This window comes from Acinonyx jubatus, chromosome D1, assembly GCF_027475565.1.
Source record: "Acinonyx jubatus isolate Ajub_Pintada_27869175 chromosome D1, VMU_Ajub_asm_v1.0, whole genome shotgun sequence".
NCBI lineage: Eukaryota > Metazoa > Chordata > Mammalia > Carnivora > Felidae > Acinonyx > Acinonyx jubatus.
This window is the reverse complement of record NC_069390.1, coordinates 5,837,839-5,859,173: the sequence shown is the minus strand read 5'-3', so window position 1 is coordinate 5,859,173 and position 21,335 is coordinate 5,837,839. Positions and strand designations below refer to the sequence as shown.

At 50.3% G+C, this 21,335-nt stretch overlaps 2 protein-coding genes across 9 annotated transcripts in view; one reads left to right on the top strand and one right to left on the bottom strand.

Moving 5' to 3' along the window:
* SPTBN2 (spectrin beta, non-erythrocytic 2) overlaps positions 1-15,175 on the bottom strand; it is a 39,466-nt gene extending 24,291 nt beyond the window's left edge. Inside the window, exons 1-7 of one of the 4 annotated variants that reach the window (XM_027045691.2) lie at positions 14,806-15,175; positions 8,130-8,308; positions 3,498-3,649; positions 2,876-3,049; positions 1,962-2,053; positions 1,723-1,803; positions 1,282-1,397 (exon numbers count right to left, since the gene is read on the bottom strand). In XM_027045691.2, coding sequence (XP_026901492.1) covers positions 1,282-1,397; positions 1,723-1,803; positions 1,962-2,053; positions 2,876-3,049; positions 3,498-3,649; positions 8,130-8,286 — 772 coding nt within the window. In that variant the 5' untranslated portion in view covers positions 8,287-8,308; positions 14,806-15,175. Of the gene's footprint in view, positions 1-1,281; positions 1,398-1,722; positions 1,804-1,961; positions 2,054-2,875; positions 3,050-3,497; positions 3,650-5,642; positions 6,151-8,129; positions 8,309-13,944; positions 13,960-14,136; positions 14,234-14,805 lie in introns of those variants that run through there. The other 3 variants (XM_027045692.2, XM_027045689.2, XM_027045690.2) reach the window with 3 other exon arrangements.
* CD1H11orf80 (chromosome D1 C11orf80 homolog) overlaps positions 5,672-21,335 on the top strand; it is a 118,514-nt gene continuing 102,850 nt past the window's right edge. The window contains exons 1-5 of one of the 5 annotated variants that reach the window (XM_053202872.1): positions 5,672-6,094; positions 8,393-8,580; positions 13,218-13,346; positions 15,965-16,024; positions 17,196-17,291. The gene's annotated coding sequence lies outside the window, so the exon portion shown is untranslated. Of the gene's footprint in view, positions 7,677-8,392; positions 8,581-13,152; positions 13,347-14,394; positions 15,496-15,964; positions 16,025-17,195; positions 17,292-21,335 lie in introns of those variants that run through there. The other 4 variants (XM_053202878.1, XM_053202873.1, XM_053202874.1 and 1 more) reach the window with 4 other exon arrangements.

Below are 21,335 nucleotides of genomic sequence, written 5' to 3'. Positions count from 1 at the left end.
CCAGTCAGCAGGGGCTGCTGACTGTAAGGCCCACGTTTGGTGAGTCCTCAAGGTCATGCAGCTTAGGGGCGCTGGGGTCGCTTAGTCGGTTAAGCATCCAACTTCAGCTCAGGTCATGATCTTGCAGTCTGTGGGTTTGAGCCCCGCATTGGGCTCTGTGCTGACAGCTCAGAGCCTGGAGCCTGCTTCGGATTCTGTGTCTCCCTCTCTCTCTGCCCCTCCCCTGCTCACACTCTGTCTCTCTCTCTCTCTCTCTCTCTCTCTCTCTCTCTCTCTCTCAAAAATAAACATTAAAAAATTTTTTAAAAAAAGGTCATGCAGCTTTATTTAGAACCCTAGAATTTTAGAATGAGAAGGGCCTTAGAGACCACATAGACCAATCTTCCCATATTAGAGATGAGGAAACTAAGCCACAGAGAGGCTAAGTGACTGGCTCTAGAGCTGGTCCATGGTGGGGCTGGGATGGAACTGTAGTCTAGGGCTCTTTCTGCCACAGGGTGGCACCTCTTCCCACAGCTGGTTTTTTGTTTTTTGTTTTTTTTAATTGAGATATAATTCTCATACCATAAAATTCACCCTTTTAAAGTATACTATTCAGGGGTGCCTGGGTGGCTCAGTCAGTTAAGTGTCCGACTTCAGCTCAGGTCATGATCTCACCGTTCGTGAGTTCGAGCCCTGCGGCGGGCTCTGTGCTGACAGCTCAGAGCCTGGAGCCTGCTTCAGATCTGTGTCTCCCTCTCTCTCTCTGCCCCTTCCCTGCTCGCACTCTATCTCTCTGTCTCAAAAGTAAACATAAAAAAAAATTTTTTTTAATAAAAAAAATAAAGTATACTATTCATGGGGCGCCTGGGTGACTCAGTCGGTTAAGTGCCCAACTTCTGCTCAGGTCATGGTGGCATAGCTTGTGAGTTCGAGCCTGCGTTGGGCTCTGTGTTGACAGCTCAGAGCCCAGAGTCTGCTTCAAATTCTGTGTCTCCTTCTCTTTCTGCCCCTCCCCAGCTCATGCTCTGTCTCTCTCTCTCTCTCAGACTCCTCCAAAAATAAACACTAAAAAAAAATTAAAAATTAAGTATACTATTCAGCAGTTTTTAGTATATTCACAAGGACGTGCAGCCCTCACCACTATCTATTCTGCAACATCACCCCCCAAAGGAAACCCCATATCCATTAGCAGTCACCTCCCATGCACACACCCCACCCCTCTGCCAGCCCCAGGCGCCCACTCATCATCTGCCTTCTATCTCTATCCCGCAGCGTCTTTGGTAGATCCCTCTGCCCCACCTTCAGGATCCAGCAGTTTCGTGAGCCCCAGCTCCTTCTCGGCCAGATTGAAAGCGTTTTGCAGATTGTAGTGTGCATTGCACTTCTTCAGTGACTCAAAATCCAGCAGATCCGGCCTGCAACAAGGGGGAATATAGAAGGCATTGGGAGCACATGAGCTCCTAAAGAGGAAAAGTAAAGCTACCCCTATTCTTTATCCTTGTCACCAACTCCATTTTGTCCAGAACCAAGGACCCTAAACCCACACCCACCCATCTCTCCCCATCTCGGCTCCCATCCCTGCCCTCTGTGCATCGTGTTGCCCCCACATCCCAGCTCTTCTCTGAATGTTCATTCCTCATAACTGCTGGGTGGCCCATCTCACTGTTTGTGCGTGTGTGTGCCCCTAGGCCATTAACCAACCCGGCAGCTCAGGTGGGCTCGCTAACCCTGGCTCCTCACCGGTGTTTATGCACGATGGCGTTGAAGGCCAGACCATCTCTCCAGCTGGTGGTGAAGTTGTGCACGTTGACATTGGGATACCTATATACAGAGACCGGGACAAATGGTAAGTAGGGCCTAGCCCAGGTCTGCAACTCAACGATGGATCCCCAGCTAATGGGTCCTGGAGCCTAGGCCTCCTTTACCACAGAGCTTGGTGCATCCAACCCTCCAAGGCCATGGTCCCTGGGCAGCCTCACCCCGCGGTCTTCATCTGGCACCACAGCAGTAGGGCATCCTTGGCTGACTTCTTCTCCTTGTTGTCTTCTGTTTCCACACTGATGTCCTGGATCTAAGAAGGAGAGAAAGAAGATCCTCACTCTTTGAACAGGGGCTCCTGGAGTTATTGGAGATACTCAGAAATGTACAGCAGGAAACTGCTCTTTAGACTCCTGTGATAGGGGTGCAGGAACAGAGCCTGGGACCATTCCTCCTAGGCGAGTGACCACAAAACATTGGTTCAAAAGGATCTGAGGCATCAAGATGGGGTAAGATGTCAGAATAGTGGACGTTCCTCAAGACGAAGGTTGCTGCCTCCTCCAGGTGGGGACCCACGAGTGCCTGAAAGCAGGGTTTTAAAGGGGACACTGATGGAGTTCTGCTCAGGGCTGCGAGGAGCTGAAAAGGTTACACCCAGGGAGAAAGGGGACAACCAGGACAGTTGTGATGGCATTAGGACACTGGACTGCCTGTGCTCAGAGCATAAGGAACAGTACGGTGACTGTTTTAGGGAGGCAAGCAGAGTTTGAGACGGAGGAGTGGACCAATGACCAGACCCCAAATGCAGTTCTCAAACTCTCAGGGGTGAAAGTTCAGTCTGTAAAATCTCCAGTCCCTTGTGGTCCAACATGTGGTCGTACTACATGTGACCAGTCAACAAACCGGGCCACAGGGAACTGGCCACAGAAGTTTGACAACACTCACACTGGTCTCTACTCTGTTTAAGGAGGAGAGTCCCTTGATCTGGGGCCTGGATATCGCAGCAACCAACAAAGTGCTATACAAGGTTCTAGACCCTTCCTGTTTATATCGATCATGCCAGGGACTGGCAGTGCCTGTCCACGGTACAGCACCAATGTGCGAAGCACATTCTGCGTGACACTCTGTGGGGTACCTGGAATCGAAGGATGATGGTCCAGACCAGCCCAAGGGTCAGACGGTGGTTTCCATCCACAATGTCATGGGAGCCCATATTTTCCAAGTGCACTTTCTGCTCCTTCAGGAACTGTAGCGCCTTGTCCACGTTCTCCAGGCAGTGGATCCGCATGCGGCCTTTTGTGGGCTTTGGCTGTTGAGGGACAGAGGACACAACGACATGAATCCATGGGCCTCCTCCTCCTTCCCTCCTAGCCTTCCCAGGGCCCTCCTTTGCACATCTTCCCCATGACCCCCCTCAGGAACACAGGGACAGCCCTCAAGTCTGGGCCAAAGTTCACACAGCCAAAGCTGAGGTTCCAGATCAGGCTTGGGCAGATTAAGATTCCCAAGGGAATTAATTGCACCCAGAGTGGGTGGGAAAAGAAATGTTTTCAATGGGGCCACTGTTTCTGTCTCCATGAAGCAATGCTCCTGTTTAATCCATGTAGCAAAGCCTCTCCAACTGAAACCATCCTCTGAGCAGACAACAGCCAACTGCTTTCCACTCTGTGCTGTCATTCCTCTCGAAGGGCAACTCCAAGTTTGTCCCCTTGCCCACTGTTTTTCGGCCTCCCTCCTCCCCTATGACCACAGCTTACCAGTGTCTCTCCTGAGAGCACCTCGAGGAGCCTCAGGAGGTTACGTCCATCCCGGAGGTCGCTGTACAGGTCTCCCACCCGGCATGTCACCCGGGCCAGGTGTGAGTTCACCCACTTGGTGAAGGTTTTCTTCTGCACAGCTTCTCGCTCATCTGTGGCAGCGATATGGGGTCATTTCTAGCCTTCAAGTACAGTGCACCTGCTTCTAAATACCAGTTGACAGGGTTAGGGGCCTGGGGGTGCTTGAGAGACTGGAAGTGAGGTCGGGTATGCAGGAGGGGAAGGAAGGTGCCTGAGATGAAAATCCCTAACTTAAAAGCAGGAAATAAAGAAAATGGAATGAGCTCATAAGGTAAAAAATAAAAATGAGAAAACAGGTTTTGAGAAGAAAGGATGAAAGGAATTAGAGGCAGTGAGACATACGGAGAAGGGCTAGGATCTGGGACCAGGGCTCTGTCCTGTAACAGTGGTGAAACACTGTTACTTCATCAGGGCCTCACTTTCCTTATCTGTAAAACGGGCACACTACTCGACTTTCTACTTCAACGGGTCACTACGTTGATTAAATGAGACAATGTATGTCAGAAGCTTGGCACACATGATGAGTTACTCCTTGATGAGTTACAGTTATCCAGGCATGATCTAACCCGAAGGAAAACCAGGACCAGCAGGAGGTGTGGCTGTTCTCTTTGGTGATGGACAAAGGAAAGGGCGTGGACTTAAATTACAGCAGCAGCAGCAGCAGCAGCAGCAGCAGCAGCAGCTGCGGCTCTTCCAAGTGGTCATTAGAAGGACATGACATTAGAGGCTGTGAGCCTCCTGAGTCAGCTTGCTCTCCTGGGATAATTTAAAGAAAAGACAGGCTCCTCTACTTCTGGGGTGGGTTCATTTGATTGGCTGAAAGGGGATCCTGTCCCAGGACACCAACATTCCAATGCAAAGAAGGAAAACAATCTTGAAAGCCGGGAATAGGGAAAACACTGAGCCCAAGAAACACAGGGGGAAGCTTCAGGCAGAGTTAGGTGCAGATCTCAAAGAAGGTGAGGAAATGCCTTGCTGCCTGGTCTGCAAGAAGGGCTGTTGATAAACACATGCTTTTTAGGTTCTGCAGAAAAGTTAAAATTTTAAACGTTATAAATGACAAAGTGAGGGAAGAAGTGCAGGCCATTGGGAGCTGCTCTGGCCACGAGGATTTCTGCCCATTTCCCCTAGAGAAGCCTAGTGTGAGGACCCAACCCAAGTGGCCAGGGTCTGAAGAGTCACTTTTGTTTCCCTTCTCAGCACCAGCATCTCAGAAACTGAAAAGACTCATCCCTGAGTCTCACATTCCTAGGCACCTCACCCATAAAACATAACAACACACCCATGTCTATTTCTGTCTCTTACCTCCAACCTCTGTCTCTTACCCAGGCCAACCTTGGGGTCCTAACAACTGCACCCATGGGCCCCTGCTCTGTGGGCCTCCTTTCAGGGTCCACAGGCCCCTTCTGAGCTGGGGATTGCCCAGATCATCAGCCATTATTGGATCTGTGGAGACTGCCCTGATGCCAGGTGCACTGGGCTGAGGCCATTTTGGCCCACAGGTAGGGTAAGAGAGGAAGACGTGAAAACAGTGGCAGCTAGGAGAAAACTGGGCAAAGCCAAGAACCAGAGGCAAAGCAGAATTTCACAAGGTGCCCACAACACCCACGGACACCCCAAAACACAGTGGGTTCCAAAAATACACTGAAATATTGATGCCAGCATGAACACATGCCTGCTCAGAATATACCTGAGCCTGTCTGACGCACTCCCTCACACACCTTGGGACACCCACTCAGAAACCCAGGGCAACAGGGACAAGCCCTAGGTGGCTCAGCCTTCCCGCTCACCACCCTCTCTCCTTCCAGCTATCCCAGCAGGTGCTTCACCTCCAAACCCTCAGCAGCCACAGAGGACTGCCTGGGTGCCCTCCTGTGCGTTGCCGCCACGCTCACTGTCCCTTCTTCCAGGGCGTCCAAGCCTTTCCCCACTCTGTCAGTACCAAGTTTTTCGTGGGCTCTTGTAATTACTCCCCCGGCACATCGTCGGCTGAGCACGGACCATGTCCCACTCGGGCTTTGCTCCGCTGCTCCCGCCCGGTGCCCCCCCAGCCCGGCAGCTCACCTTGAAGCTGTTTGAAGCGGCCTTCCAGCACGCTGGCGTACTGAGCGGGGTTGATGAAGGCGGCTGGCGACAGCAGGAGGCCCCCGGGGCTCTGCGCCCCTTCCACGGCCTCATAGTAAAAGTCGCCCGCCCCGTTCAGGCCGGGCCCGTGCGCCCTGCTCACTCCGTTCCCATTCATGCCGCCCGCTGCCTCTCACGCGGCCCGGGGCCCTGCGCCCATGCCCTGCCCGCGCCGCGCGGGGCGCCACCGGTCCGCTCCCCTCCCCCGCCCCCGGAACCCGGGGTCCCCGAGCGCCTGGGCTCCCGTCAGGGAGTTGGCTCAAAGGTGGTGAACGTGTCGCCGAGCGGGGGAAACGGTGTTCCGGCCGTCTGGGCGCCTGAGCTCCGGGGCAAGTCGACGGAGCAGACCTGGCTACGAGCGAGAGGAGACAGAGGCCGCTCCCGACAAACAGGTCGGACGGTGCCGGGGGAGGGGCGGGAGGCGGAGCGCGGCCGGCTGTGGCGGGCCGGGCCCTGCGGGGCGAGCGGGGAACTGCCCTCGGCAACCCCCCGCCCCCCCCCCTCCACCGCCCCGGCTGCCTCAGCGTGGGCCCCCGAAGGTTTGCAGGTGTAACAAGGCTGGCCCCTCTTGGGGCGACTCTGGGAAGTCTCCTTCTGGACATGAGCTTTAATCGCCAACTCCCAGAGCAGAGAAAGAGAAATCCTCCAAGAGGCAAAACCAGCTCAGTAGGTGCCAGGCTCTGTGCTTAGGCGGTTGCTCAAGTCCCCTTATCTGTGAAATAGGTGTTAGTGTCTTCCCTACTTGTTTGTCACCACTTCCAGTTCTGGCTCTTCCCTTCCGCTAGGCCCACCAGGCCCTCCTCAGCCAGGCCATTCCAGGCCCCCAGTGCGCAGCACCAAAGGGACGGCTGCCAGATCTTCTTCCTTCCTTTCTCTGGGCTTCAGCGCCTGCCCCTTACAGCCTACTCTTGCCTCTCTCCTGTCTCCATTCATCCCGTATTTATTTGCACCAGTAGGTGCAAGCTGCAGTGCTAGGCTAAGCCCATACTGAGATGCCTCTTGGGGAGAGCCCGGTTTGGTGGTGGAGAAATGACAGCTCGGGTGGCATGTGTGCGTGAACATGGTGATGGTCCTGGGTATCACGTGTCATGTGCACAGACATCGAAACAGTCCTGGGTGGCACAAGACATGTGCACACCGACATCATGACAGTTCTAGAGGCAACGTGCATCCAAAACCAGGGTACCGGGGAAACTTTTCCTCAAAGAGGTGACATTGTCCGTAACCCACTGTTCTCATCTATAGAAACACTGATAGGTGCATTTCATAAGCCAGCCTGAAGACCCAACCAGAAAGGCAGTGAGGTCCAGGAGAAAATGATGAGGGATCCCCAGAGCTAAAGCCATCACCCAAGGGTCCTCAGATGGATGCTGGGCTGCCTGAAAAGAGTTACCTGGAGAGCTTTTTAAAAATCCTGATTTCTGGACCGTATGTTCAAAGATCCTAATTCAATGTGTCTACGAAGGGGAGGGGCTTGGGAACCTGTATTTGTAAAAATGTCCCTGGGTGATCCTGTAAAAACTGCAGCCCGGTTTGGGAACCACCCCCTCAGTGTCTCCCTTCTTCCAGGAGGCCACCCACTCGTGCTGGGAGCACTGCCTCTGAGGGGGGAATAATAGTTGCGGCCTCTCCCACCGCACTGGGCTGGGAGGCCAGCAGGTGGGTGGAAAAGACAAGGGTGGGATGAAGGAGGGAAACCAGACGGGGTGGGTGGCCTTAGGGTGTGTGGGTGACTCAGCCCCACGCCAGCCCCTGGTGGTGTCAGGTGGCAGCTGCACTCTTGTTGCCATGACAACTCCTCCAGGAACGCAGGGAGGCCCGTCCGACGGGTTTGTTTGCGCTCGCTCGAGAAGCTGAGGGAAGAGCCCAAGCCTTAGGGGAGGGCAGAGGCCTTGGTGGGTAGAGAGCAGACCCGGGAGAATGGGCAGCTGCAGAAACCAGCAGCGGGAGGAGGGAACCTGCTTCAGGGAACAGGTAGATGAAACAATGGGAGGAACAGGCGGCAGGTGGAAGGAACAGGCGGGGAGGGAGAGGGGAGGATAATGGACTGGGAGGGAGAACAGGTGTGAGAGGTGACAGTGAAGACCAAGGAAGACACAACAAGGGGATGAAAGGTAAGGGAGATGGGTGGGTGGAGATGGCAGGAGTAAGTGAAAAAGAGCTAGGAACCATGACTCAGGGACAGAGAGGAAGAGAATTGAGTCCTGTGCCTGGGGGAGGGGAAGCTGGGGAACATTCTGGATTGTGTGATGTTTGCTCTCGGTGCTAAGTTGGGCCCAGGGGCTTGATGGGGGTGATCTGGATTTCCTACTCTTGTGTAGCAGCTTAGAAAGAAAGTTGGTCTTCCCATAAGGTTAAAGGACTCTTCCTGACAAGCTTCTCTCCCCAGCCTCCTCAGCATCTCCCCTGGCCCTCCCCTGGCCTCACCTGCCAGGGCCTTAATGCGAGACCTCTCAAAGAGGCGGGCTGAGCTGCTGTCATTGTCCCAGTCTGAGTCAGGCAGGTCCCAGCGGTTGTTGATGTCGCTGTACTGGCCCTGGATCTCCAAGCTGTCGAAGTCTGTGGGTGACAGGGTGCTGCTCATGGTGGTAGGTGGCCTCCTGCTCCTGCAAGGAGGAACGTGGTTGGTGAGGGGCATCTCAGGACCACTGAGCCCAGTACTCACCATGTCCTCTCTTCTCTTGCCCTAGATCTGCTCTGCTGTCCTGAGGGCCGAAGGCTGTGGTTGATTTCTCTGTCAATGAAAATCAGCCCCGGTGGAAGAGGGGGAGCCATGGTGGGGAAGCAGAAGGACAGGAGTGAAACACAAAGGCAGGAGTGTCCCAGAGTGGTGCAACAGAGAGGAAGGGCTCCAGAGGCTCAGGCCAGAGAGGGACAGGTGCGCAAAGCTGGGGACGGGAAGCGGCCATGGCTAATAGCATGGCTCAGCACAGCAATGTGCAAACCAGGGTAACGAAGGGAGCAGGCATGGGACCCCATGGACAATAATGAGTATAAACTGGAGTTCTTTGATTCCTTGATTCCGCAAACTGTTCTGAGCTCCCACTCCACATAAGATGGCCTCCTGTACCCAGTAGGTAATTTGAAAAGACCCTAATCCTGCTCTTGAGCTAAGACACATTTATGACACACCAGGAAGACCGTGATGCACTGTTAGGTAAGTACAGACAAAGTGTCCAGGAGTTCAGAGGAGGACACAGTATGGCTCTCTCCCCTTTGTTTCCTTTTGTTTGTACAGGAAATACCTAATAGGTGCTGGATAAGTGTCAGCTGTGATATGTGTCCCTGCTATTTACATGCATCATCTCATCAAAACCCCCATGGGGCAGGGGTTCATTGTCATCCCCATTCATAGAAGCTGCACTGTGAAAGTTAAGTCATGGTTCAAGGTCACACAGCTGGAAGGAGCAGAGCTGGGTTTTAAAGAGAGGTTCTTTCTCACTTCGGGGAACAAGCTCTTAATAACAACATTTACACGTTCTTTGAATTTACTGGAGCCCTTCAGAGTTCCATGGGAGAGATCAGCACTTGTGGCTCCCTTTTAGGGCCCAAGCTAGGGAAATTAGGACCACATATGGTTGCCAGCACTCCTTGCGATTCTACGCTAAGCAAACAAACTCTGTCCTTCTCAAAACTAACAAATGAGCTTCAGATTAGCTGCAAGGGATTAAAAAAAAACCCATTACCGTCCAAAGTTCTCGGGTAATTCAGCAGCCGTTCAAGGGAATGGAGGGGGCTGGGTCTGTAACTTTATTAGAACCCCCAATTCTGCATTTCTATTTTTCCTAGTACCTCTCAAACACAAACACATTTTAACCCTTTAGCACTACTTCCTAGAGTCGAGGCTTGATCTTGGCAGTCTCTGGTTCTGGAAAGGAAGTCAGGAGAGCCTCGTGTGCGGTTTGGGGGAAGGAAGAAGGGATGCGGGGTGAGTTGTGGGTAGATAGGTTGGTGTGTTCCCCTGGGCACACAAAGGCAGGACTTGGCTTCTGTCATTAACTGGTTTTATGAAGCTGAACCTGAACCTGACCCACGTGAGCCAGGATTGTCTGCCCCTCCCCTTTCCGTGCAAGAGAAAGCAGGCACAAGGATTTCCTTGGGAGTAGCATTAATGAGGTATGAGGGAGCTAAGGTCTAAGGTTCCTCGATTGGGTTTTTCATTCCCTGTAATAGGCAAGAAAGCTTAATTTCCACTAGCCTGGGACAACTTTCTCACTTAAAATCCATCATTTCTCCTAATCCCCAACAGATTCTTTGAATTTGCTCTGTAAATATTTATATAAAAATAAATTCTAGGGCAGAGTTGAGTCACCCTGGGCAAAGAGTGCTGTGGGCAAGGTGTGACCTGAACCAAAGTCACCTAATACTGGCAGGCACTGGAACAGGGAAGCAGCTCAAGCCCCAGGACCAGTACTAATTCCATTCTCTCTGCTTTTCAGATTAAGGCTTCCTTGCCAGTAGCCATGCTCACACTTAGCTCTGGGATTGACATTTCAAGCACTCATACTCTCCCTGTATAGACCTCCCCACAAAAACTCATACATGCAATGCCCTCTAACCTTCAGTTTCCATGACCCTTTTCCTTTTATCAGGAGTCACAAACCTACTACAGCCAGCCCCCAGGTCTATGTCCAATAAGCTGTTTACAAATAACTGATTTTGGGTGCGCTAGGCTGGCTCAGCCGGAAAAGCATGTGACTCTTGATCTCAGGGTCATGAGTTCAAGCCCCATGTTGGGTATAGAGATTACTTAAATAAATAAAATTAAAAAAAAAATATATATATATATACATCTGATTTTGAATTCCTTTAGGTGGGCGTGAAGGTACTTTCCAGTTCTCTGCAGGCCCCACCATTCCCTTTTGTCTCCTTTCCAGCTACGTCATGTATTTTTGTTAGGTGCCTGGGCCCTGAAGACCTCTGAGGTTTTCAAATCCTGCTTTATATCTTTGTGCTCCACAAAGAACAGACACTTAAAAGAAACAGACTGTCTGATCCTGTCTCCAAACCACCGTGTGTCCCTGGGGCCCCCAAACTGTATAAAACCTAAACATGTATTACTCTGGCTTCCTTTTGGTAATCCAACTTGGTCCTCCTAAGGGACCCAGGCATGGGATCCAGACCTCCCAGCAAGGTCTGGCTGTTAGAGCCTTTCCATGGAATCCTATAATTTGAGGGGGAAAGTATGGATTTGGAACTTCTCCTTCTCAAATAAAAACTCAGCCACTTAAATGCTCCTTTGACCAAATCAAAATTTGGCATACATGCTTTGTGTCCTGAGTTTCCAGGGATGCTGTCATATAGATAAGGAACGAAGACGACACAGATGTCCTTAGATCACAGATCCTTATAGGGCTTCATGTTGGCATTCCAAGGAACTTGTTCCCATGGACTTGGATGTGAATGGTGCTCTCTGGTGTTGTTCAGCACAGTGGTTCCGAGGGCCTCTGAGTTTTGGTTTATGGTTTTTGGGCTCTGCAGCCTCCTGGCCTTTTGGACAATACCCTGTGTTCTCTGTTCCCTACCCCCATCTCTAGATTCCTATAGTTTTCTATTTGAGTTTCTTCACATAGATCCTGCTCTGGTTTCTTTTCACTGAGTATCTTATTCCTCACCTATGGTCTGGGTCTCCATACTCACATTTCCAGAGTCAGCCTGTCCACCAGCCCCATGCCCCCCTGTCTCTCTGTATTCTCTTCATGGATTCCTGAACTCTGGCAATAGGACGGTACAGCAGCTAATCCAGATTACAGTTTCACCAGCACCTTATTCTTAGCCACTGACCTCGAGGCCAGGCCCAAGTAGCTTACATTGTTCATGCTAGAATAAAGCCAACTCCCACCAGCTGCAAGCTTGTGGTCCTACTCAATTCTCCACCCAAGCATTGCGGGATGCAGATTTTGTTCAGCCGCGTGGTGATCCTCAGGGGCAGACACCCCCCCCCCCCCGCCCCCACCCCTTCCCCTTCCCTCCTGTTTTATCTGGCATGCAAAACTAGAAATCCTGTCCCCCGGCTAGAGCCTGTCTTATACCCTAATTCCTCCTCTGGCCACATCCTGCTCCTGATTAATTCTTTACCTCCCTCTGAGAAAGAGTTGATGGTTCCCTCCTCTGCTGCTCCCACAGAACTTCAGCATGAAGCTATCATTGCTTTCATCACATTGTATTACACTTAGTTGTTTATGTGTCTCTCTGCTTGCTCCACTTTTAACCCATTGAGGACAAGGGCTGTGTTCTACTCATGTTTTGTCCTTTCCAAGCTCAGTACAATAGGTATTCGGTAAAGAAATAGTGAATGACTTGACCATAATTCTTTTCTTCTTTCTTTCTTTCTTTCTTTCTTTCTTTCTTTCTTTCTTTCTTTCTTTCTTTCTTTTTCTTTCTTTTTGCCAGCAAATTAATGTCTTTCTTAGAGCTGGAGAAAAACTCAAGCAAAGATGGGATTGGAGAAGACCTTCTGCTGGAGTACTCTCAGGGTTAAGCTCTGCAGTTCAGGATCAGGGATTCTCAGACTTGCATGAATTCCAGTGACCCTGGAGGGCTATTAAAACACAGACCACTGGGCCCTGTCCCCCCACCCCTAGGGTTTCTGATTCAGTTGATTTGGGGTGGGGCCCAGAAATGTGCATTTCTAACCTGTTCCCAGCTGATACTAAAGTACTAGTTTGGGGACCACACTTCAAGGGCCACTGTTGGTTAGGGGAGGCTAGGAGGACTGAAGAGACACAAAGTTTCAGGGGTGAGTGTGACCTGAGGTTAGCTTCTGGGTGGCTTTAGGCTCTACCCAATGCTACACTCAAATATAATTTCCCTGAGAAACCCCAAGATCCACAAAGAGCCAGAAGCCTCAGGCAATGAGAGAGGAAGATGGAGTGGACTCTAGATCTAATGACACAAATAGAGCTGATGCCCCAACACAGGCGAATCACACATGTGCTGTAGAAGGACGCTGGAGATGCTGGGGTGGGGTAGCAGAGTTGAACAAATGACAGCAAGATGAATAATAAATGAGAAGAAATAGGGACCTTGGCCATGTAAAAATCTTATTTGACTCAAAGCACGAGTGGACCGGCAGAGACATAAAAGGAAAAAGAGATCACAAATAAAGTCAGGGCTCCTAGGAGGGCAAAAGGAAGATGCACTCAGGGCAATCACAGACCCCTGTGGAGAAACAAACCTCTAACCCATTTCCCTCAAGGCTGTCTTTCTGGGGAAACACAGGGACTCTCCTCCAAGGAACTTAGGGACTGGGCTGAAGAATGGCACTGAATTTTTGTTTGATATTCTTTAGAATCCTCCACTCAGGGTAGGATTATTCAGACTAATTTTCACTCCCTTGCTATGCCCCTCCCCCAAGCGGTAACTGATGGGTTACATCAGTTTCTTCAAGGGAGTAAGATCCATATTAACTTTTGCCTCTCTAATCCTTTCCTCTTCTGAATTGGCCAAGAGGTTGCCCAGCACCCAAAGCCAAGACACATATTTGGAACTCACTCTGCCCTCTTCACCTTCAAGGAAAACTGGTTTGTGGATACCCTGCCCATGCCTGCCTGAACCAACAGCCTCTCCAGCGCTGGAATCGTGTCTGCTCCAGAGAGAGGAGGAGGGCAGCTGAGAAAAAACCCACGAGACAACATGCAGCAGGTTAGGAAAGGGACCAGCCTGCAGCGCAGACGAGCATGCAACGCCATGGGGTCGTTCGGTCCCAGAGTGGACAGTAAATGCTGGAGTTGGAACACCCCAGGGAGGAGGCCTTGCCCAGGAGTTCTGTGCGGGGTGGACTCTCAGCCCTCTGGATGTCCCGGCCACAGAAACACCTTACACCGCTCCTTCCCCACCGCCCGAAGGGGCTTCATTCCCCCTCTGCCAGTGTTCTGGCAGCCAGCCGTGTCCCCTCTCGCACACACTGTGAGGAAGCATAAAGGAGGGCATGGAGCTAGCTACCGAAGAGGCGAGGAGGAGCCCCTTCGGCTCCAGAGAGAAGCCCCCAACAAGCTCCCGAGAGGGAGCCGGGCGCTCGCACACGCCGGGCACAGACGGCAGAGCGTGTCCGCAGCACCTGGATCAGCGCCGGCGGGTCGGCGGAGGAGCCTCAGCTACGGGAACAGCCGGCGCTGTCAGACGCTCGCAGCCCAGCCGACCCGATCCCTCAACGCGTTTGTCAGTCCCAACTCTTGCAAGACTCTTCCCTCCGCTCCGGAAAGGCCCGCGTTCCCCACGCCTTAACCCTCACCCCCGGTACCTGGGTGGCTGGCACATGACTCTCCATCCAGTCCCCGGGACCCGGCGGCAGCGAGGGCCAGGCGCCGCATCCTCCCTCCCGGACTCCCCTGGCCGGCCCCGACCCCGACCCCAACCCCGCCGCCCGCACGCGGCTGCACAAAGCGCGCCGCCCCGCCGCCGGGACAAAGCGGGCCCGGGCGCCGGCACCTACCTCGGTGCGGAGCGCCGGCGGGGCAGGCGGGAGCGCGGCGGGCGGGGGCGCACCGGTCGTCGCCGCGCCCGCAGCCCGGCCGCGAGGGGCGGTTGCGGGCGGCGGCGGGTGGCCGGACGGCGGCGGGGCGCACGGCGAGCGGCGGCGGGCGCTGTCACCGGGCGCGAGCGGCGCGGGGGGCGCGCGGGGCCGGCGGCGGCGGGGCGCGTGGCGGCGCGCGGGCGCGAGCGGCGGGACTGCGGCGCCGCGGAAGGAGGACAATAGCCTCCCCCTGCCGCAGGCCGCCGGCTCCCGCGGGAGGCCCGGGACCATCTGGAGCCGGCGGCCCCGCGGGGCTCGGGGCGGGGCCCGAATCACCCCCTCCCCGCCCGGCGCCATGGCAACCGCGGCCCCTCTCAGTCCTCCGCACAGTCCCCTGGCCGGGGGTCGCTGACCTTCCCCGGGGCGAACGCGGCGGCTTCTGTGCGGCCGGCTCCCGACCCCGCCACCTTCCCTGTGGGTGCCCCCCATAATGTCGGCTTCCGGTCACCGCTGGGCCATCCGGAGATCCCCCACAGCTTGCGCGGCTCGGACTCCGCAGCTCGAGGACCCCCACCTTTGTCCCTACTCCTCGTTTCCTCCAAAATCTGTCTCCCCGAGACACGCAATCCTTCCTTTAATGACACTCACCGCTCAGGTTTCCCAAAATTCAGCCTCTGTTTTCCTTTTCAAATTTTCCTCTTTGGGCACCTCCAGTTCATCTCCCTTTAAGCAATTCTGTCGTCCATCCCCTTTCTCGAGCATCCTTCTTCAGGCAGGTAGGCCGGCTCTCTTTCCCAAAGCGTCTCCATGGTGTATGTGGTGGAGATTCGCCTGCTCGCAGATCAGATTCTCAGAATAGTCATCACTGCAGCTTCTCTCTGCTCCTTCTCGGCTCCTCTCATTTATCAACCAGGAGAATTCCGGCCTACTCACTGTCTTAAAAGGGAGTGGGGGTGGGGATGGACATTTCTAGGCCTGGCACAGCTGGGTTTCTCCTTGGTTTAGTAGCATCTGAGTGGTCGAAGGTCTAAGGTCATTAAGCAAGGTGAACTATCTGCTTGAGAGAGAAAAGAATTATGCTCAAATAATAATAAAGTTATAGAGTGCTAGCTGGGTGCTAAAAGTGCATTATCTCATGTGACACCCCCCCCCACCCCCAACCCCCACTCCAGCTCTAGGAGGTGGGTACTGTTCTTCCAGACTAGGAAACTAAGCTCAGAGATGAACTAGTAATAATAGATTGGGCTTTGTGCAGAGCAATGAGAATTTAACTGTCAGATTATGCTGTCCCTGAAGATGTGGGCCTGTTTCCGCCTGGGAAATGCCTGAAATGACCAAGTAAGAGCAATGGGAAGCATGGGCTTCACGTGAGTTATTGGGTTTAAGGTTTTATTTATTTATGGTTAATGGAATTTTAGGATTTTGCTCCTCTCTGAAAAGGTACATGTACCAAAACAAATTTATAAGTGATTGAAGTACTTTCCAGTTATGATTTTGGCAAGGTGAAATTATTTGCTTTAAAATTATTTGAAAACATTTTCAAGGACAAAAAAGTGCTGCTACCAATCCCATCTGGTTGTATCACCTCACCTACCTGACCTTGGTTTTCCTAGTATAAAATGGGTAAGGAGGGGTGTCAGGGAGTTGCACTAAAACATGACCTTGAAGTTCTTTTCTAGCTCTGATAGTCTGATTCCACCACTAAACTGGAACAGTGGTTCTACCACCAAAGTGGAACTTGACCTTCTGGGGTGTACCTCACGAGTAGCTGCCATTCAGGCTATTTACTGCTTATTTTTTTTAACAGTCACTCCTTTGGCCAATGGAATCAAAGAAGTGAGAGCATAAGCTGCAACTGTTCCCAAGGGTAGGTGTGTGTTCGGGGGGAAGGGGTCATCAAGGAGACCTGGCGAGGGATGTTAAAGCTGATGGGATGAGAATCAGCTGATCTGCCAAAGACACCAGAACACCCAAACTGCTGCTGCTGTACTGGTATGGGAACCAAGGGTCTCAACAACGGCTATTGGCTTGTGACCCAATTAGAAGACAAGGATATTAAGTCTTATGATCAGTATACTCATAAGATCTTTTGTATAGTATTTCCCATTTTCAGCATTTCATAATCCTTTAAAAAGCATTATAAAGGTAAACACTATCATTCTCATTTTGTTGATGAGCAAATGAATGCCCAAGTTCAGAGTTAGTTCATGGTGGAGACATCAGAGTTTCTGATTCCTAGTATGTTCTTTCCCTTCTGCTAGTGAGAGTAGAGTGGTTAAAAGCATCAATTTTGGGGGTGCCTGGGTGACTCAGTGGGTTGAGCATCTGACTCTTGATTTCAGCTCAGGTCATGATCCCGAGGCCATGGGATCAGGCCCTTCATTGGGCTCTGTGCTGAGCATGGAGCCTGCTTAAGATTCTCTCTCTCTCCCTCTGCCCCCTCCTCTGCTCTCTCTCTTTCTCAAAAAAAAAAAAAACAAAAAAAAAAAAACATCAAGTTTGGAGTCAGACTTTGGGTTTGAAAGTAGTTTTGCCACCTACTTGCTGATGACCTTGGGCAAGTTACTTAACCTCTCTGAAATTCAGTTTCCTTACCTGCAGAATGGTATCATAAGGTGGGGATCAAATGAGTTATTGTAGATAAAGTACTAGAATAGCACCTGGCACATAGTAGCCCTCAACCAGTGTCAGCCATTATTATTTTATAACATTATCATTTTCCCATACTGTTTCCCAATATTGAGGAAGCATGCTCAATAAAGAGAACGCTGAGATCGTTGGTCTCAGTTGCTCTGGAGACTTGTCATTTTGCTCTGTAGTGTATCAGTGTAGTCATTGATGAAGGAAAAAAAAACCCACCTGCTTCCTTTTTACATGAGTTGCAAAAGTGCATGGAATGAAATCCACCAAGTATGCTGAGCTTTTTGGAGAATCCAGATTTGCTGCTTGTGTTACCAAAATTCATAGAAAGGTCTTGGTAGCACTTCCTGCCACCAAGTCTACAAATGTAGCTGAATTTTCTTCTTTCATTCCTGTAGCAAGGAAGACATGTCTTTCCTATCTGAGAATGATTCTTCTGGCTCCTGCACTAAGTGCTATCCCCTCCTGCAGTCTCATGGCTCCCAGTCATTCTGGTAAGTTCCCTCTCTTCTCGCTCCTTCCCATTAGCATTTGAACATGCTCAAGTATCTGCCAGCTTAAAAAGTAAGTGACAAACCCTGGTCCTCCTCCATGTCTTGCCCTTACTTTTTATGATCACAATCTTCTTGAATGATTTGAACACATTGGCTCCACTACCTTGCCTCCCCTTTAATCAAACATTTATTTAAAAACCATCTGGTGTGGGGCACCTGGGTGGCTCAGTCAGTTAAGTATCCAACTCTTGATTTCAGCTCAGGTCATGATCTTATAGTTCCTGAGTTTGAGTCCCGCATTGAGCCCTGCATCGGGCTCTGCACAATAGTGTGGAGCCTGCTTGGGATTCTTTCTCCCTCTCTCTCTGCCCTTCCCCCATTTGCGTGTGCGTGCTCTCTCTTTCAAAACAAACAAACAAACAAACAAACAAAGTATCTAGCTTATGTGCCAGGTACTGTGCTGGGATGTGGGGATCTAATGATGAGTAAAATGGGATATTTCTATCTTCTTGGAGCTTATATTCTGGTAGGGTTGACAGACATTAATAAAATAACCCCTCAGATATATAATCACTAAGTATAATGAATTAAAAGTTCAGGATGCTAGGTGAGAATTTAACAGAGAGTCATAACCTGGCTGGAGAGAGGGTGTCAAGGGAGACCTCCCTCACATCATTTGAGCTGAGATCTGAAATATGAGAAGTGTTAACCAGGCTGAGAATGGGAGATAACAAGTAGTGGTAACTAACACTAATTGGGGACTATATTTTTAGCCCTTTCCACATATCATTTCATTTCATTCTTGTAAAAACTCTGACAGTAAGTATTAACCTCATTTCACAGAAGAGAAAATGGAGACATTGAGAGACGAAGTGCCTTGCCCAGGGTCATTTAACCAGGCTGGGGTAGAGCTTGGATTTTCAACCCAGACGTCTGACACTTGAACCATGTTCTTAGCTACAGAGACACGGTGTGTGGACACCAGGCCTGAAGCAGCAGGACTCATGGTGCATGTGAGAAACAGAGAGAAGGGAGGGAAAACGGTGGGCAAGAGGGAATGTGTGGTGAATGCTGGCTGGGAAAATAGGCAAGGGCTAGATTGTGCAGGGCTTTCTAGGTCATTTAAAGAATTTTGTTTTTCACCTTTGGAGCCCTGGAAAAAACTACTGAAGGATTTGAAGCAAAAAAGTTAAATGATCAACTATGTTTTTAAAAAGATTATTCCAGGGCGCTTGGGTGGCTCAGATGGTTAAGCCTCCAACTTTGGCTCAGGTCATGGTCTCATGGTTTGTGAGTTTGAGCCCTGCATCAGGCTCTCTGCTGCCAGCACAGAGCCCACTTTGGATTCTCTGTCCCCTTCTCTCTTTTCCCCTCCTCTGCTCATCCTCTCTCTCTCTCTGTCTCTCAAAAATAAACACTTAAAGAAATATAAAAAGATTACTCCAGGTGCTGTGTGGAAAATGGGTTGGAGGGGTGTGCAAGTTGATGTGAGAAACCAATGAGGAGGCTACCACTGTGGTTTAGATGAGACAGAAGATGGTAGCTTGAACTTGAATGTTGGCAGTGGAGATAGAGGAACACATAGGTAGAAAGAATTGACAAGATGGGACAATGGGTTAGATACAGGGTGAGGAAAGGGTTTGTTATGGGAGGATTGTGCAGCTGGAAGACCAAAGGTACCATTTGCTGAGATGAGGCACACTGGAGGAAGACCAGGTTTGGGTGGGGAGAGTGTAGGTCTTGGAACCTGCTGGGTTTGAGATACCTTTGAAACAATCAAGTGGACATACTGAGTAGTTGATTGTTATGAGGCTCAAAGTGGAGATCTAGACTTATACACATTTGGAAGACACGAGTGCAGAGACAGATTGTGAGTGAAGGAGACAATGAGCACTGAGGCAATTGATTTAGTCCAACGCAATATAATTTCTATTCCTCTGCAGCTGCTTTCAAACAAGGTCCTCAGTAATCCACTTGCTAAATCTGATGTTAATTTCCGATTGCTTTCTTACTGTTCCTCTTGGCAGTGGTTGACTCTCATTATGCCTGCTTCTTGAAATTTTCTTCCTTTGGTTTAGGATTGCCCCACTCCTGGTTTTCCTTCAACCCCTGTAGTCTCTCCCTTTTTTCTTTTGTGAGTTCCTTTCTGCTCGTCACTTAATTGCGTTGTTTTATTCTAGGCCCTTTTCTCATTCTATGTGTTCTTCCTGGGCCACCTTATCTACCACTCTGTAGCCAGTCTTTTATTTTTTATTTTTAATGTTTTTATTTATTTTTGAGAGAGAGAGAAAGAAAGGGAGAGAGTGAGCGGGAGAGGGGCAGAGAGAGAGAGAGGAGGGAGAGAGAGAGAGAGAGAGAGAGAGAGGCAGGCTGAGCTGTCAGCACAGAGCCTGAAGTGGGGCTCAAACTCATAAACCGTGAGACCGTGAGCTGAGCCTAAGTCTGACGCTTAACCAACAGCCACCCAGGCGCCTCCAGAGCATCTTTTTAATACAACAATCTGACAGATCACTCCTCTGCTGAAAACCCTTCAGTGGCTCCCCAAAGCCTTTGGGATAAAGTCCAGAATTCTTAACAGAGTTTATACACCTTGCTTACCTGTCCAGTCCCCTTTGCTCACCACTCCTCACTTGACGCTCCTAGACATAAGGAATCTGTTGGGAGTTTTTCCAGCATTTGTAGGATTTTGAACATGGTATTTGATTTGGTTGGAAACTTTTCCTTTTCCATTCACTGAGGATTTACTCTTTAGGTCTAAATCTAGGTGTCATTTCCTCCAGAAAACCTCCCAGGGTCTCCAAGTCTGAGACAGGGGCCTTCAGACAGCACTCTATGGGATGGTCACTGCCCATTGGTTGTGTTCCCTCTTAGATCGTGAACTCTGTGAAAGTAGAGAACACATCCAGTTCCTAGTCTTTCCCTACTAGAGCAGACATGTATATATTTGTGCAATATATTAATGAGTGACAGAAAAGATTTTGGGAGAGAAGGTGATTCCTTGTTATAAAAAGATAAAACTAGATGTTTTCATATCAAGCAATGCATTTTCCGTTTCTTTTACCCTGAATTTATCTCCCATCATTAAGCAGCAGCAAGGCTTTCTAGATGCAGCATCCTCTGCACAGGGATGATACAGAAAGATCAGAGTCAAAGTCTTGGGCTTTTGAATTCTTAACTAGATCTTTTCAAATCTATCCCAGAGGAGATGTTTTCTTTTTCCTCCAAGTTTTTATTTAAATTCCAGTTAGTTAACATACAGTGTAATACTAGTTTTGGATGTAGAATTTAGTGATTCAACACTTACATACAATACCCAGTGCTCGTCATAATCCCCATCACCCATTTAACCTATGCCCTGTCCACCTCCCCTCCTATAACCATCAGTTTGTTCTCTATAGTTAAGAGTCGATTTCTTGGTTTACCTCTCTTTCCCCTCCCCATGTTCATTTTTTTTTTTTAATTTTTTTTTTACATTTATTTATTTTTGAGAGACAGAGAGAGACAGAGCACAAGTGGGGGAGAGGCAGAGAGAGAAGGAGACAGAGAATCCAAAGCAGGATCCAGGCCCTGAGCTGTCAGCACAGAGCCCGAGGCAGGGCTTAAACTCACAAACTGTGAGATCGTGACCTGAGCCAAAGTTGGACGCCTAACCAACTGAGCCACCCAGGCGCCCCCATTTGTTTTGTTTCTTAAATTCCACCTATGAGTGAAATCATTTCCATAATTTGGCTATTGTGGATAATGCTGCTATAAATTTATCATTGGGGTGCATGTTTCCCTTTGAATAAGTATTTTCATATCCTTTGGGTAAATACCTAGTAGTGCAATTGCTGGGTCGTAGGGTAGTTCTATTTTTAACTTTTTGAGGAACCTCTGTATCGTTTTCCACAGTGGCTGCACCAGTTTGCATTGCCACCAACAATGTAAGAGTGTTCTCCTTTCTCCACATCCTTGCCAACTCCTGTTGTTTCCTGTGTTGCAGAGGAGATACTCTTGGAGGCTCCAGTTTTTAAATTGTAAGGGCTGGTTCCTTGAGATGGATTT